At 44.4% G+C, this 18,527-nt stretch overlaps 1 protein-coding gene across 6 annotated transcripts in view; it reads left to right on the plus strand.

Annotated features, from left to right (window-relative positions):
• The window catches only part of FGD4 (FYVE, RhoGEF and PH domain containing 4), a 749,528-nt gene that overhangs the window by 565,845 nt on the left and 165,156 nt on the right, over positions 1 to 18,527 (plus strand). For 4 of the 6 annotated variants that reach the window (XM_078673796.1, XM_078673800.1, XM_078673801.1 and 1 more), the window contains exon 4: positions 1,705 to 2,437. In XM_078673796.1, coding sequence (XP_078529922.1) covers positions 1,705 to 2,437 — 733 coding nt within the window. The remainder of the gene's footprint in view (positions 1 to 1,704; positions 2,438 to 18,527) is intronic. The other 2 variants (XM_078673797.1, XM_078673799.1) reach the window with 1 other exon arrangement.

Here is an 18,527-nt window from a genome sequence, read left to right on the forward strand (position 1 = left end):
TTGTTTTCTTGCTTATGATTTGAGTGAAGTACTTTTGCTGGCTACGGGCCTAAGTGGTTAGGCTACGACTTCTGCTTTGTGTGCGGGAATTGCTATTAATACTTTTGGAAAGCGTGTGTGCTCATCTAGCTTTAATGTATGATTTGCTACATACAACCATGACCTTATACTAGTCACCTCAGCTTCATATTACCTTATTTTATTTCCTCTTGTTTCAGAATCTTTTCATTGATTTCCTAGTTGTTTTTGTAATGGTATTATGTGAGCAGTACAGTAAAAGAGGATCTATAATGAGTTTTACTTCTCTCACAACTCTGTGGAATAGGTGTTTTAAAGTTGTGAAAAAAGGCTATAGGCTAGCAACGGGTTATATGTGTAGAGGAAGATTTTCATGTATTTACACATTTTTGTTCCTTATTTATTACTTTTACTTTGCGATTTCCTGGTAGTATATGGTCCAAACCCTGCCGCTCATGTGCTGATTGTAGGTTTAGTTCACAATGTATAAAAGTTTGAAATACATTTGACTCAAAGTCAACATCCCAGTGAGTCAATTTGGCTATTCTGCTGTAATACATATCCTCAATACATTTAAATACATGTTATATTTTTGGCTGATGTTGACATTGTTTTCTAGGGAAGAATACACTTCTGTATATCTATGTTTTCCTTCCTTTGTGCACTAGCAAACAGCTTAGTCTTCTTAATCAAGTCTGGTTCTACCCATGTCGGCTACATTTTCAACAGGTCTTGGGCATGTATTGGCTGCCTTGCAATGGTTAAGCTGTAAACTATGAATAAGATGCTATTTTTTAAAACCCCTTGTGAATCATTCTTTACGGTCATCATTTGGAAACTGATGATGCTTTTACATTCGTTAAGCTAAATTACTGTGGCTTTTGGAGTAGCCATGTCACCAAAACAAAGGTATATGCTCTTATTAATTGAAGTTTATGGTTAACTGTAGCAATGGTACCATTTGCCACAGAAAATCTTCAAAGTCAAATCCTATCACTTCAACTAGACCATCCTTTGTCTCCAAAATTTGCTTTGGATAGTAACAGGAGGTAAGCATCTGCAGGAGAGAAGAAATCAAGATACATTTTTCTGTCTTTTTTATGTTTTTTCCTTTTTTGTGATTAACTATTTTTCCTATAAAAAATGAGTTTTCTGTGGTTTTTCTTTGTTCAAGACAGTGGTTGATGAATTTAATCAGTCTGAAATTCAGTCTATAAAGAATTGGACGGTCTGACGAAGAGAAATGAAAGGCATTAGGAGACCTGCACATAAAAAGAAGCTATTGACTAAATGAGGGGGTTAAATTGTGTCCGGTGTATGTAAATCTCTTGTTGATATTTATTACATGTCCAAACGTGAAAGGGTTTGATGAAGAATGCATATGCTCTGATGTTTCTTAGGTTGAAAAATTAACCTCATCGCTGCTGCCAACGGCCGTCGCGTGCACTACCTTTGGAGTGCTGCGCATATCCGTTGGCTGCCTTGGCCACGCCCGCGCAATAGAACGTTCTGCACTAGAGCGGAACGTTCAGCGCAGTTAAGGAGTTAAAATGAACAAAGCACTGTTGTAATTTGTATTTTCAAATTCATTTGAAGGCCTTGAAGAAGACAAGCATTCATCTTCATAACAAAGTAAATGAAATCCATGTGTTTCTGCATGATACATACATTTTATTTACTCTGCAGATCTGTGGAGCCGAACTGTGACCATCCCCCAGGTTGCAATATGTTGAGACCTCAAGAAAGACATGGCCCGAGAATATTGCTTCAGCACAACAGTTTCATAGAGCACCCCCTGCTCCAGCGGCAAGGAAAAAGCACAGAACAAGCTCAGGAAGTACAGACACATACAGTCAATGGCATCCTTGAAAACAATTCTTTCGATCACAATGAGGTCAGTATGCGACCATCCCAAAGCACAAACAATAACTTTCCTCCAGTGGATACAGAAGTGGATAATAAGTTACTAAATGGGGAAGCAGAAAGCACTACCACAGACTTAACATTGTCACAAGCAAGGTGCAGCAAAGGAGAAGCCACTCACAGTTGCCAGAGAACACCAAGCAGGGAAAAGATAATGATTTCACATTCAGCAGCAAAGTTGTTAGATGCACTGGATGGTCAGGAGTGCTTGGAAAAAGAAATATTCGTTGGCCAGGCGCAGGCAGAAGGAATACAAGATGGGAAGATGAACTCGACCAAACTAGTGATAGGAAAACAAATGCCCGAAGAGTCACAATATGGAATGAAGGTATTGGAAAGAGAAACCATAGCTGAGAATGAAAACATTGAAAACATTTTGGGCAAGGTGGACAGCTTAGAAAAACAAATAGATGGGGATAATGCCGAGCTTGCAGAAGCAACGAAAAAGGAGCATATTCATCAGGACGAGCAGGATCAGCCTGTTGAAGTCAAGGTGGTAAGTTTTGTACATTTCCATTTATTTTGTGGAATGATCATCCACATTTCTAATATGGTTATTCTGTGATAAATTGTAGTTCTTTTCTGTTGCATCGTGGCACAAATTATCATAACTGAAACCACAGTTTACATAAGTTTTTCTGCCGGCCACGTGTTTAGATTCAGTTATTGAGTTTGATGTCTGCATCCCAAGGCTGAATATCAGGTGTGACAGAAAACCTGTATTGCAGGTGGTTCCCTGTTACAGTAAACCTGAAATATGAATTAGCTCTGTGTGATCAAAATCATTTGAAAATGATAAGGCTTACATATATGGTGTTCTGTGGACAAATGATTAAGAATGAATTCTGCAGTTTGTCAAGCAGAAAGAATATATTATAGTAATACAGAACCTACATTGGTACAGTTATTGGCCTTAATCATTGTGAACTTTATCCAGATTAATAGGATTCCGCTGCTGGTAATTAATGTTTACGGGTAGTATTCCCGTTTCTAAATCTGATCATAATTTTTCTTTCTCTGTGGTAGGGAATAACATGCACCTATTTTGACCAAGTGAAAAGAAAAAAAAAAGAATAAGGATCCTTATTCTGGGCTGAATTATTGACCCTTACCTGCTCTCATTAACCATCAGCTTTGAGCAGGCAGCACATTAGAGTGGTGATTTCTGCTGCTCTGGGGTCAGGTATGGGTTTGAGAAGAATATCTGGGACCAGGGGATACTGTTCACAGGCTGGAGAGAGCGTTCAGTGTTCTCACCAAGGTGAAGCAATGATTGGATGTGCGATGGGGGCCGAGTCCCACTCTCCCTGGACCAAACTCGTATGCAGTTTTAATGGGTGTGTTTTGCACACCCAATTGAAATGGCCCAGTGTTCTGCTACTGTGAAACCTGGGTGTGGGAACACCAGGTCAGTTGTGTTTGGGTGCAGCTCTGTCCTCATCCGAGGACACTGCTCTACCTGATCATAGGCAGGGAGAGTGATTGAATTCTACTAAGGGCTTAGGCCTAGTGTACAATCTAAAAGACAATACAAGAAAACAGAAAATAAGGGATAACATTTAATGTGGGAATGGCAAAACAGTAGACATTATGCTGTTGTCTTTAGAAAAAGTGCAAACCTGAGGCAGTGGCAACCTAATAGTTTCTGTATTGCAAGGCATACTTTGGAAAGATAGGCATAAGCCTAAAGGTTGGATAAATGATTCATAATTACAGAAGTCAAGTCAATTTTGAGAAATGCAGGGGATTAATACCAGATGACTACAGATTTAAGTGGTGCCACAAATAAAGAGGCTCAGGGGCTTGATGACCAGGTTCTGGCTTTTGGTGGTAGATAACAAACTTCACCAGTTAATACATAGATTTTATAGACTCTAAGCGGAAAGCACACTCCTGCTATCGTGCATAAGTATAAGACAAAGGCACTGTATCACATCTACAATAAATTGAATTTCATGAACTGTCTTCTGGTGCATCAGAAAATATGTGAAACAGTCTGCATTAAAATATTGATTGCAATATGTATAATGAAATAGAGTGGTCTTGACCAGGCAAAACAATGACCATTGTGCTAATTTCTGAAATGTCCTATCTGCGTTGAAACAAAGTTTCAAGCAGTGCTTAATTTGAGCAGGTGCTTTCAGGTGCTCAGCACCGGCACTTCTTTCACAGGGCCGGGGCGACAATTTCTGACCCTGCAGGTGGTGGTCTCAATATTAATTGTTCAAATTCAAACTAAAAAGAATAACATACATTGCATGGTGACTGGCTGGTAAATGTTTATAGACATGCCAGCATACGCCTGTCCATGATTGTGTATCACCACATTAGTAATGATGTCATTACGCCAACCACAAATCTAAGAAGTCATCGATAAACTATGGCTTGCATTCTAGTCCCTGAGTCTGCTGCACCCTGCCACTGCCTGAGCCTAAGCCTCCCATTGGATAGTTGTAGCTGGTGGCTGGCTCATGACGGAGTTGAGGCAAAGAAGCTGTGAGAGCGGATTTGGAACTTGGGAGTGAGGGCTCTTGAGGAAGAATAAACTAAAGTAAGTGTGGACTTCCCACTTGCTGCGTAGCCAGAGTAGCATATCCTGCAGCCCTGCATTGCTGCTATCCTCAACGTGCTCGACGCAACTGTGGACCAACACAACCTTTGTGCGCCATGGCGTCGCCTGAAGAATCTGTGTGCTGCACCGCAGCATGGTAATTGCTGAGCGTGCGAGAGTTCAGTAGGCACCACAACCATACTTACCGGCATTGGCAGAATTATGGTTGAGGACAATGCCTGTGCTGTAACAGGCAGGGTCACAGCAAGCTGAGCAGTGGATTTCGATCCTATCGCCATCCTTAGACCTACTAATTACAGGCAGCATTAGCAGTGACATCACCTGCAGTGCGCGAGCAGCCGTCTGTTCCGCAATAAACCCAGTCATACCGCACTGATTAATATATGCAAAAAAAGCATTTTCATTTGGTGTACATTTTGTTTTTGCACTCAGTGTAGGTAAGAGAGTAAAACACGCCATCTTCCACTTCTTTAGGAATGACAGCAGGAAAACGCAGAGGTAAAAATAGCAGGGACATCTACAGGTTGACGACAGGGGTCACAGGCAGCAGCAGTGTTATAGATGAGAGAGAGCAAAACCAAAGGGGATGATGGGTGGAGTGTTGAACATTGCAAGCACTCTCCCCCAGTCAACTGATCTGGGTTTAATCCATCATCATTCTTTAGCTCAGGCTGCTTGTTTCCGGTCCAGGGAAGACATGACTTGGCCGTTCGGACTGGACTGTTCCCATGAGGCACAGGGTCAGACTGATCTGCATATGGCCATGTCTGAACTGGGGTGGTGGAGTGAGCTAAAGAATGATGATGGATTAAACCCAGAACAGTTGAGTGGTGGTGAGTGCTTGCAATGTTCAACACTTCGTCCATCATCCCCTTTGGGTTTGCTTTGTGTGGCCTAAATTGGCAGGGTATGCCCAGAAGTGGGTCCCTGGCTCATTTTGCCACTGGATTCAAGCTAGTCTGGCTGATGACGGCTGATTAGCCAGAAACCTGTCCCAGGATGCTTGTTTCTGGTCCAGTTCGGGCTGGACTGTTCCCATGAGGCACAGGGTCAGAATGATCTACATATGGCCATGTCTAAACTGGGGTGGTGGAGTGAGCTAAAGAATGATGACGGATTAAACCCAGAACAGTTGGCTGTGGGTGAGTGCTTGCAATGTTCAACACTTCGTCCATCATCCCCTTTGGTTTTGCTGTGTTCGCCCTAAGTTGGCAGGGTATGCCCAGACGTGGGTCCCTGGCTCACTTTGCCACTGGATTCAAGCTAGTCTGGCTGATGATGGCTGATTAGCCAGAAACCGGTCCCAGGATGCTTATTTCTGGTCTAGGGAAGAAATGGCTTGGCAGTTCGGGCTGGACTGTTCACATGAAGCACAGGGTCAGACTGATTTGCATATGGCCATGTCTGAACTGGGGTGGTGGAGTGAGCTAAAGAATGATGATGGATTAAACCCAGATCAGTTGACTGGGGGTGAGTGCTTCCAATGATCAACACCCTGTCCGACATCCCCTTTGGTTTTGCATAGATGAGAGAGAGAGCAGAAGTAAAGAGCAAAAAGAAACAACGGGAGAGGAGAGAGATAAGACGGAGCTAAGTAGAAGAAAAGGAGAGCAAATCAGATACAAAGAGAAAGCAGCATTGATGTGAAGATGAGAGCATTAAGAAGAGAGAAGAAGGAATGAAAGGATGTAGAGGACAGGACAGAGGAAAACAAGCAGACAAATGATAAAATGGAAACACAGCTAATCCCTGCTAGAAGAGTGAAAGTAAAGAGCCAAGATCGAGGGGAGAGAGAGCAGAGCATGGATAAAAGTGAAGAGGAAAAAGGGCAGTGCTAGAATGAATTGAGGGCAAATCAGAAATACAGGAAATAAGGTAACACATCAGGTGTGACAAAGATGATAGAAAATAATTAGAGAGGTGAGAGGATAGACTCTTAGAGCAAAGACTTAGGGGGCAGACAACAGATCAAGGTTAGAAGATAGAGACTAAGGCAGTGAGAGTTTTGAAAGTGGGGCTCGCCGGAGGAAGAAGTGAGCTGTTGCCTCCTTGGCAACAATTTCCGCACCTGCACTTTTTTTTTTTTTTACAAATTAAGCACTGGTTTCAAGTGTCCCCCGATATTGCAAACACAGTCACTGCTACTGCCACTGCCACTATGGAATGGCAGGCGGCAGGGCAACAGGAGAGTCAGATGGGTAGGTGGGGGTTTAAATGACATTTTTTTAAAAAACGTAATTGTTCCTGTGGCCACGTCGGTGCGCTTCCGTCCTGCTGCTCCCGGCAGTCCCTGTGACAACAGACTACCCATTCAATCCAGACGCTGCTCACATACTATGAGAGAAGCATGGGGATTGGCCTGATTGGGCTGGTTTTACACTTCGCTCAGGCAAATGGAGTCTGTGCCTTTCTCTAACCTGGCCATGGAATACAGCCGGGTTAGAGAAAGCTAAGTGCACATGTCTGTTTGGCCGGCCTAGGAGTGCACAACACTCCTCCTCCCCCCCCCATCCCATAGCCCTGCGCGACTCTCCCTACATGCCCTGGCTCAAAGCCAGTAGCTGAAAAATAAAACTCTAGTGAAATATAGTTTTATTTTCCAGCTGCTGGCTCTGAGCCAGTGGGGCGATGCTCCTCCGCCATTGCGGAGAACCCGCCGCTGTGCAGACGTTATATTTCCAGTGGCCTCAGCTCCAGCAGTAATTGATTGTAGGAGGGGAGAACTGCTCAAATCGTAGACTATTCCTGTCTGGGTGGGAGGTAGTGATAATGAACATTTATCTTTTGACCTGCTAAATGTATGCTGTTCAGAATTACTTTCAGTGTAGATGAACTGTTCCATCATCTTTCTTAATTAAAAGATAATTGAAAAGATCGTAGACACAGACTGCCAGCATGCAATGTTTATTGCCTGACAGTGATTACTTTATTTCCACACTGCATACTTTCCTTAGCTCTGTAAGTCTGTAAGAAAATACTTTTTTTGCACTATCACCCCAAAGATTTTGGACTGATGTTGCTGGTTTTTCGACTGTAAGAGTGCACAGAGGCCTGCTAATCAGAACTCTGGCCCTTAAAAGTATACATTTGGCTTATAACCAATTGGTATAACTTTACATACTTATATGTTTCTAGTACATGGTACCAGGGCCTTTAAATTAAAGTGTCCTACCAGGGCTGGAGCACTTATTGTGCCACCCTGGATGGGGCCATGTCTTCCAGCCTGCCACTGCCGAGTGGCAGAGCAGGTTTTAAGCTCCAAACTCGATTTTGCCATTTAAACTAATGGCACAGCCCAACCCTCCTTTTCAGGTCTCGGCCTGCGAAAGACTGCGCACGTGCGCAGGCGAGCTGACGAGATTTAATGAGGTAGGGTATTTTTCACTAGCGAGGTTAAGCCCCGACCCTCTTTTCCATTGGCTGGCGTCCCCGTTCATGCTAAACGGTGGCCAGCCATTGGAGAAGAGGTTCTAGTGACGTTCCTCTTTCTCTGTAAGCCCCGTCCTTTTCAGACTGGCTTACTTGACTTACTGCTGCGGTAAAAGCTTTCTTATCTTCTTTATGGGGCCATCAGTTTCGCCCCATAAAGAAGATAAGAAAGCTTTTTCAGCAGCAGTAAGTCGGGCCCCAACGCTCCCTCCTCGCGCGACCTCTGTTTTCCCCTCCCCGCGTTTCCAAAGAATCATCAGCTCATCGCTGTGTGTGTTTTGCACCAAGCGTGTGTTTTGCAAGGAGCCCGTTTTGCCAAAGGGGAGCTTCCTCCGTGACCTCGTCTGCCCGTGGTTGTGAGTAGTCTGAGGAGCCCTGTGTCCGCTTGCACCGCCGCCGGCCCGAAATCTTCAGGAGCGCTGTGCCTGCTAACACCACCGCTGGCCCGAGATCTCCAAGAACGCCTTGCATGCATCAATGCGCTCCGTGGAGCCAACGCGCCACAACACTGTGTGCCTGTGTGGCCCATAGCCCGGCTAGCACCGTGACCTTCCCGGGGGCTGACAGCGGAATCACCAAAGCGGCGTGTGAGTTATTGGCAGAGCTGCTGTGAGAGGAAAGGCGAGCTGTGCTGTAATGCCCAGCCGTGAGGCGTTGCCTAGCAACCGGGGCTTCTTCAGAGATGCATCGCCAAGGGAAAGGGAAGCCACCCAGCAGGATATCACCGCCGCGTCATGAGGGAAGCTGCGCTCGAGTCAGAAGAAGACCGCCCGTGTCTCCCCGTGCAGCGTCTGCCAAAAAGAAAACTCGCCCGTGCCCAAGTCCAGGGGCCGGCAGAGACCGAGAACCCCCCAACGCAGGTAAGGCTTGCTTCAGCAGTCTGAGGCTGCGAGCCGGACTGTTCCTTTTAAACTTGCCCTGATTGTGGCTAGGAGTAACGTGGTTGGGGGTTGGGGCGCCAAGGCCTGTCCCGGTCTCCCGGGCTGATTGAGAGCATACCGGGGGGCAGCATTTCAGCTATAAGTACAGCGAGGGCATATTGTCCCTAAAGCCCAAACTTTGAGGCAGAATTTCGGCTACATGTACAGCAGGGGCATATTGTCATTAAAAGCCCAACTTTTTAGGCAGCATTTCGGCTGAAAACACCGTAATTGGCCTAAACCCGATCGAGGGGTGAGAGGGGCCCCGTACACCAGGGACAAGTGCCCAATTATTTATTTATTTACTTATTTACTTATTTAAAGAGTTTTATATAGCGCTGGCTAGACCCATGGGTATCAGAGCGCTTTACATTAGGAAACACATTATTACACAGTTAAAAACAGTTGCAGTTTACATTGGTTAAACGAAAACACAATTAAGGAGTATGGAGGAAGGATAAAATTGGGCGGATAGGGGTAAGGGGGAAGGAGGGAGATAATGGCAGGAGAGACGAAGGAAGGTCTGCCCAATGTCCAGCTGGGTAGGTGATGGCCGAGGAGGGAATCCACAGCCCATCTCCCCTATAGCTATCGGGGTAGCTCCACCGGTCATCGGTCAGGTAGCAAGGTCTCCGCGGTCGAGGGAAAGTTCACAGGGTAAATGTCCTTAAGGGTGTGCAGGTTCCAGGTCGGAGAGGGGTCAGAGGGAAGGGTGTCTTGGGGGAAGGAGGGAGATGACGGCAGGAGAGACGAAGGAAGGTCTGCTCAATGTCCGGCTGGGTAGGTGACGTTGGGCCCAATGTTGATAAGAACACATTTTAAAGTGACTTTCCACACGTTTGAAGCAGAGTTTACATCCATACTGGCTCTACAAGTCTATTTTCCTTTTTCCTACCAAAAACCTTAGCAAAGACATTCCCAAAAAGAAGCTAATTGTGTATGTGGAATTTTTGTTGTTTTTGGTGTTGCCTAAAATTTAGATAGATATTTATATTTTTATAAATAATTTGTGTGGTGTCCATTTGTGGTTGTTCACTGTGTGCTACTCAATGTATTGTCTTCTGAAAAATGAAAGGCAGGCCCTTCCGTCTTTGAATTAAATCACAAGCCTTATATATAATTACTCTATTGTTCACAGAGTCCTGAGAAGTCTTTAGAACCTTCTATCCCACACTATGCCATGTTATATTGACATTATGAGTCAAGGCCAGGAAGTGGAATCCGCTCTAATTCTGACGTGATAAGAATTCGGCGGAGGCAAGAGGCTGAGTGCAAAAAGTCCACACTCACAGACCTTGGAAAAGAACCCTTTTACTCTCTACTTAACTTAACCTCTACTTATTAAACTACAACAATACTATAATTACTGCTACCGGTATAATTATTACTTTTTTGATATTCATTATCATTCATCATTATTCCAATATTATTTATTCTCAAATACATGTGTATTATGTTTTATCACGTAATTTCTTTGCTATTCTGCCCACATTCCGCCTCCAAGTACAGCCCGGTATTCACTCAAAATGAAAGAAATATATGTTTTTTCTATTTCTTTCATTTTAGTATAATCGCGCCACCCACGCTTTACTTATAACATTTTAAAAGTAATGCGTGGGTGCTGCGATTATACCAAAATGAAAGAAATAGATGTTTTTTCTATTTCTTTCATTTTTGTATAATCGCGGCACCCGGGATTGTACCAAATTTACGAGAGATATACTGGCATTTGCGAGAGATTAAGCTATTGGCATTGTAAATGACAATGCCATTTATTTATCTGATTTCAAAACCAACACATAAATAAAAATGTTGTCATTTAGAATGCCAATAGCTCTAACTTTTGCAAAGGCGATACCGTTGCATTGTAAATGCTTGTTTATTGTACATGTCAGGCCTATCGAATCCTAGGGTAGGGTGCTGTTGATTAAAAAGAAGGACATGTATTTTTATATGTCCTAACCATTGGTGGCTGGTGACATTTGAAAGTGGTGAGGCGTAAAATTATTGTCGTACTGCACTACAGCGAGCAAGCGTAGCGAGCGAGCCACAACATTGGGGAGGTTCTACCCCCGAGAAAAGTTTGAAAAAAGAGTGGACAAATGGTGCATTTTGAAGAAAATTTGAGAAAGCAGGAACGTTAATAAAGCAATTGTGAAAGTGCAGTTATTACATTACTAAAGAGCTGTTATCTAACAACATCGGTAGCTGCTTATTCAGTATAACCACAGGGCTTCATAACAGACTTCGAGATACAATGACTTGTTAATATTCTGTAAATCCCTTCTTAGAAGAAACTAAGAAAGTACAGAATGTCATGCTTCTAGAGCCTCAAGAACAAAAATGCAGAATTAATTAGCCATGGGTGATTCACAACTCTTCAGGCTAGCATGGCATGGAAACAAATACTGGAGGTCCAAGACTACCACCCTAATTAATTGCACTCTGTGCACACCCTTGCACATTACTGAAAATATCAGGCACTGGTCACACTTTTATGTGACACAACAATAAGAGAAAGACAGCAAACGTCTTCAAATGTTCATTTCCGTCTTCAAATGTTGTCCTTATTGGCGGTGAGGGACAGACAGGACGCAGACAGATTGACTGTGCCAGGCTACTTGTAATGAATGTTTTTGTACGGATTCTAAAAACAGCAAAAGGCTAGTTTATAGAATCATAATTTTATTTCAGGATTCCTCCTCCTGTCTCCCCTCAGCATCTACCTCCTCTTACTTAAAGTCTGGTGGCACCCAGAGCCATAAGCAGCACCGTCATAAATTAATTAATGCCGGAACTGGAAGGGGTGGGGTGAGAAAGATAAGAGCCTGTTTTCTCTCATTTGAATGCAGTAGAGACAAGAGGAAGACCTGCTAATCAAGATGGAGCAAGTGTGTTCCATTAGCTTTCTTTAACGAACTGGTCCTCATCTAAACATAACTAAGCAGAATCAAGCACTCCTATACGAGTACGCACTATAATCATACTGAGACTGCCACAAAAAACGGAATACCTTTGTAAAAGAAGTATTTTATATGTGATAGTTTTCTTCCTGGTTTGCATGGGGAAACCGTGTTAACGAAGGGTATAAAATGTGGATTAAAAATAACGCTCAGTCTTGCATCAATGCAACCAGGCTGTGCAAGCACCCCAGCCCAACAGGACGCATCACTAAGCAGCTCGATGTACACGGGGGCTTTCCTGTCATGCTCTTGAGGCTCAAGAAGGACTTATTTTCTGTATTGTGACACAGCACACCACTGCCAAGTTCTAATCTGCAATTAATTGATTTCCATGCATGCATGCAAATTCGGACCGCCAGTGTATCTCACTCTGGCAATATTGTTTTAGTGCACCTTGACACACACACACCACCTTTTCCCCCTTTCTGATATCCAGAAAGGTTATTTAAATCTATATAGTTCATCATTGTGCTCTGGTGTTGTCGGAAGCAAACGCATTTAGCAACATGCAGCCAGTACCGGACTGGGAACCAAAACCGGCCCCGGCAAAGTGCTCGGCCGGCCCCCGGGGGGAGGTCTGAGCTCTTTGCCGGGGCCGGTTTTCGGCCGATTTTGTTGCAGGGCCGATTTTGCAGCTATGCTGCAGAAAGGGCCCTGTAACAAAACCGGCCCCCAGGGGCCCAAAACCAGCCCCCTCCCCTTGCGGCGCACTGGGGAATTGCCCGGTGCCCGCAACGGCCAGTTCGGGTCTGCATGCAGCCATTGGACAAATAAACTCACTCTAAGTTCATCTGGAAAAAAACTACAATGACAGGATTACTCTCTCTGTGGTGTTATCTACTTTGGCTAATCCCTTACATCATATCTACGAAATGTCACATGTCCTCATCGTTTGGTCAATTGTTTAAAAAAAAAAAAAAGAAGATTAATATTAAATAAACTGCCATCCTGGGAAATATTTTTCCATTTCACCCAGGCCAGGTGTCCGACTTCGCCAGCAGTAGCGCAAGACGCTTTTAGCAGTGCACTTGAGTTTTTGCAATACCAACACTCGTACTGCTGGCAATAAAAGAATCATTTTGTCAAGTGAAAGAGAGAGAGAAACAATTGCTAAATTGTGTTGCAGTTTGCAAAAAACTACTCATATGACGTCAACGCTTAGTTTGAACTAAATAAAAGTAAGCTTTGAACACATTTTTTGCGGGGAAAAAAATCACCATAAACTCAGAATCCTGAATACATAGGCGAGGGTATTAAAATGGCCGGAATTTACCTGGCAATAACGGTGATGCATGCATATTATGCCAGCCTGGCATAATCTGCCTGCATCGCCGTGTGTTTTTTTCAACATCCCGTTTCTATTTCCCATCTGTGCTAGCATATTTTATTTTACCTGAGTGGACTGCCTTGGTATTGCGGGGCCGTCTTTGCCTACTTTCTGAGAACATTTCAGCCTGTGCACCTAAGACAATGGTCGCTGTCCTGTCCTCTCGGTTCAGATGGCGCTCACTTTAGTGAGTGATTGTGAGGAGATGCACTTGAGATAAGTCTATAAACTTCTAAAATGCGCTGTTCACTGCACGCCATGCGCACCCTCAGTCGCGGCTCTTGCTCCAATACTCGCGGGGGAGGGGTATTGGGGGTCGCGCGGGGTCCGGGTGAGATTAAAATAAAGCAGCATGCCATGCAGCCTTATTTAAAGCAAACTAAACTTAACGGGTCCGCGCCGCCTCTGCTGTCCTGAGTCCTCTGAGTCCTGGCCGAGGTCCGACTCCTGCATTGGCATTAAGTACCGCCTCAGCCAATCCAGACGCTGCTCCAGCAGCAGCGCCAAGATTAGCTTGAGCAGTAGTGTGCATGTTCTGTTTAGGGCTTAACATTTTTTGTGACTAGCCCGGACATGCACACTATGCTGCTTATTAGAGGAGTGGCATGGAACAACCCTTGCTCTTCTAATGAGCACCGCCTAGTGCACATGTTCGGGCTGGTCGCAAATTTTTTAAGCCCTAAACAGAGCATGCACGCAGCGCACTCTTGGTGTTGTGTGCTTCGCTGACCACCTAATACATGTGGATGTCAATCATTCACTTGCAGCAGCTGAATATATAGTGCTGCCCCGCCCCCTTCTGGGCCGACTGCATCCGGTTTCGGCGGCCTGCTGGGATGGAATGATGATTGCATTGTGTGAGACAGAGACGAGTCAGAGTCATAGTCTGACTGACCGCAACGCTCAGTGGGGGTCAACGCCCAAGTGCCCTAATGGACGCACCGCTCCTGGTCCTAACAGTAAAAATCCCAAATTGTCATTTTTACTGCATAAAAGCTAGTAGCCCCATTGGCAAGTATAGGGTTACACACTGACAACTCAGCTGTGCAAACATCTTAATTGGACTACTAAAGTTGAAATTCAAGGTTTCAAAATAATCATTGCATTAAACCTGACTTGATGGCCACGTCAAATATAGTGTAACTTTTAGAAACTTGCCCAAGTTTTCCAGTGGCCATTCACAGATGTTGGCCACAAGACAGCCTTCTGCCCACTTGGGGAGAGGTGTTAACAACTTCCAGGAGAGGGATCACTAAAGGCCTGCCGTAGGAAGAGGTATTACCTCTACCTGGCATGAAGCCATAATGGGTGTGAGCCCAAAAGTCACGTTTCAAAGGGGAAACTGCCTTTCAAGGGCAAATGGTGGACACATATGAGAACTCATTTGTTCAGGTAGATGGTTTGGCGCCAGGGAAAGAGATGGGATTCTCCAACTGGTTTTTTTCCGTGGTCGTGTAGTCCTCAGGTAGTCACACCTCTAGAGAAGGCTACCAAGCTCCACTCACTGAAAGAGGGATCCTGCCATCCTGGGAGTGGGCAAAATAGTGCTCACTCCGGAATAGCTAGATGCCACACATTTCGGGAATTTGTCATCTGGCAAGAAAGTTCCTAGTAGGAAGTTGGCTAGTAACCGCTTCATCCCCCAAGAGCACTTTCTGGGCATAAATATGTCACCCCTAGAACCCACTCCTCAGATCTCATCTTGACTGTAGAGAGGACCAAAGAAGAACTGCCTTGCTATTCCCTGGACCTGACAAGAGAGGCTGCACCAACCATTTGACTGCACCTGCTGATGCTTGGGCTACTAAAGAGAGGACTGTGCCTGTGGTACCTGGCTCATGGCAAAGTCGCTCCAGAGTCACAAACATCAGAGTTGAACTCCAAGAGTCCGCTAACTGACTTCCTGTTACAAAACCAGGACCAAAAAAAAGTAGAATTAGCCCATCCAAAATCTGAAGAAGCCCTTCCTAACTAGTCAGTAGCCACAATTACCTGATTGCCACTGAGTAGCCCCAGACAGACCGACATTAACTGAACTGCATTATCAGCATCTTCAGCATCCTGTGTACCTTTCATCAGGAACACTCCGTAAAGTATATGGCATTTATCCCATAGACCCTGGAACTGGACTTGAGACTGCTTTAGTAACACAGTAACTGTCCTACAACTCCTTACTTGCCCCATGACTTCTTCCCTGTTGGAGTTGGTTTCCCAAAGTTTGCCAGATTAGCTTAACACAACTTTATAAACGTTTGACACACTTTAGAAACTTTCTGCTTACCAATGTTTGTTGGAATTTTTCATACAAAGCAGTGGTTTCAGATGTACTTAAAAATCCATATTTCCATAACCCTCTGGTGAAATTTGTTTGTTGTGGTGTCTAAAAATTCATTAAAAAAATATATTTTTAGATGCATGTTTCTTTGGGTGTAATGTTTAGAAAATGGCAGTCTGTTAACTCAAGGCAACAGTATTTGAACTTAGCTGAGGTCCTGTGCTGTATTATTTGGTTACTATCTCTAGGGAGCTGCACTGCTCTTGATAATTGAAAGCAATCCGTATGATTTTGAGTTTTCCTGAAGATATGTCTTTCCCCTATGAGAAAATGACTGATTAGCCAGTGGTATTGTAATGTGTTGCCACCATAGAGACATCAAAGAACAGCAGCATTTTCAGTATCAGTGATGCGCAGGATTCGGGTCTTTAGGTGGTGAGGAAAGGAAGGAGGTGGCGGGTGAAGAGTTGATGTGAGAATATCATTTTGTACCATGAGCTGCTTGGTTGTAGGATGGATAGATACAGTGTATGTGGAGAACATATAATAAAGCAGGAAAACCATAGAAAAGAATATCTCTCTTGAAGACACTTTAACATTAACGAGAGAGAAAAAATAGACTAGAGTATCCATTAAAAAGGAATTTCGACAGATAGTTTTAGGAGGGGGAGATGGAAATGCTCTTAACCACTTGCATGCTAATGACAAGGTGAACTCGTCATGAGGCACACTGAATCTGTGCTCATGACAAGGTCAACTCGTCATGTATAATGGGAAACATAAATCTGCAGCACGGGAGGGGAAAACCCCTTAGCAGCCAAGTGGTTAAGCCCAGCTATTCCAATTCCATGAGCTGTCAGAGTTGTATATGCAAAAGCATAACTGTATACATAGCTGTCTATGGAAAAGGCCTACTGCTCTGCTGCTGTGAAGGTCTACCAATCGACAAAGCGAGTCTCAAGGAGGTTCTCCGATGAAAAGCTTGTAGAAACACGTAGTGCAGATAATAGTCCGAAATCGCTGGCAGAATTAATTGATGTCACAGGCCGTTGATATTTCCCTCTTTTAATACCATCGAGGTTGCTGTTAACTAGCCTTTTGCTCCTTTTTGCCCAATCTCCACTTCCTGCGGATTCTCTACCTATACCGTGACAAAACCTATCATGCGCCTGTCTTCAATCTTTTTTTTCTGTCACTGTGTTGCTTTTTTATTTTTTACATATTTTTATTCTACTGCTGAAAACATAACAAGCAGAAAGCCAAAAAACAGAATCAAAGCGAAAATACAAGGTGATCTACAAGAACTTAAGGAGACGTTACGTCCAGCTCGGTCTGTAATTAAAGCACCATACCGTTACAAAAATAGTTGTCAACACAGGGTTCCTACTCACATACTGCTTAATGGAACAAAACCGGAACATCCCTAAAACGGCAACAAAGATCAATCCATGCCTATAGATACATTTAAAGAACTAGAGGATGCACAATGAAAGATGGCATATAGGTCCTTGCCTCTAGGTTGTGAACATATGTGCCCCAAATCGCACCCCTTGTCCCGACTTCCGCACGCGCCCATTAAGCTGCACACAGAGCCAGCACAACTTTTCGGGTGGGGCTTGCGATTAACAGGACATGGCAATTAACTGTTTAAACAAGACAATTATCAAGTCAACAAATCCGTGTAAATATTTGTCCCCTTGAACCCTTGTGCATAATCCTAATAAACAGTACTCAGTACACATATCAAACGTGTTCTGGAGCCTGGGCCCATTGCTTAACTGATAATGACATGTGTAAATCGGGTATGCTCAGCATTCCTGCGGCTTGGTTTTCAGTTGGCAGGTTCAGACTGATTTGCATATGGCCATGTCTGAACTGGGGTGGTGGAGTGAGCTAAAGAATGAGGATGGATTAAACCCAGATCAGTTGACTGGGGGTGAGTGTTTGATTTGTTCCAGCACTCCGTCCATCATCTCCTTTGGTATCTCTTTGTTCGCCCTAAGTTGGAAGGGTAGGCCCAGACGTGGGTCCCTTGCTCACTTCGCCACTGGATTCAAGCTAGCCTGGCTGATGACGGCTGATTAGCCAGAAAATGGTCCCAGGATGCTTGTTTCCAGTCCAGGGAAGACATGGCTTGGCAGTTCGGGCTGGACTGTTCCCATGAGGCACAGGGTCAGACTGATTTGCATATGGCCATGTCTGAACTGGGGTGGTGGAGTGAGCTAAAGAATGAGGATGGATTAAACTCAGATCAGTTGACTGGGGGTGAGTTTTTGACCCTAGTGTGATGTTACTGCTCCGTATATCTTGTGGTAGGTCAGAAATAGTTCAGCTGTAATGCCACTAGGAGTCCTCCAGTTCCTGAAAAGAGAGAAACAACCCCTCATCATACCGGTCCCCCATATGTGTGAGTCCCACTTCCCTCCAGTTCTGAACCCTATGATTGTGGACTGCCTCTTGGGATGCCACCGTCTGCCGCAGCCAAATTAATGGGGAATATGGTTGCGATGTCTCATTGCCATGAACATGCCACTGCAAGCAGTATCACGTGACCAGTAAGTGACGCACCGGGTGAAATGGCCATGTACTCAATGAAATGAGCCAGGTATAAAGAGGGAGTATAGGCCTTTTTTCCGCAAGCGTTTACAACGCATGCCATAACAACGCGGTTGTTGCAACAACCTCGTTGTTATTTCGCATACCGTTACAACGCAAGTCGGAACAACGAATTGCTTTTAGGGGGCGCAGGATGTTGGAATAGTATAATTTACTATTCCAACTCCAATCTGTGTGGACACTAGGGAAGGTGTTGGATTTTAAATCCAACACCTTCTTCCCCCTAACGCAAGTCGTTCTTCCAGCTTGCGTTGTAACGGTATGCGAAATAACAACAAGGTCGTTGTAACAACAGCGTTGTTATGGCATGCGTCGTTTGGCATGCGAACAAAACGCTGTTTACCATAAAGAGGTGTCCCATCTAGCAACCTATTTACTGACACTCACCCCAAGCATATGGCCATCCCTAACCAGCAAACCAGCTACTGCAGTCATGCTGCAGCATACTAGAGCTCAAATTTAGGGGCCCCAGTCCCCCCAACTT

This window comes from Lissotriton helveticus, chromosome 1_1 (assembly GCF_964261635.1).
Source record: "Lissotriton helveticus chromosome 1_1, aLisHel1.1, whole genome shotgun sequence".
NCBI classification, from domain to species: Eukaryota; Metazoa; Chordata; class Amphibia; order Caudata; family Salamandridae; genus Lissotriton; species Lissotriton helveticus.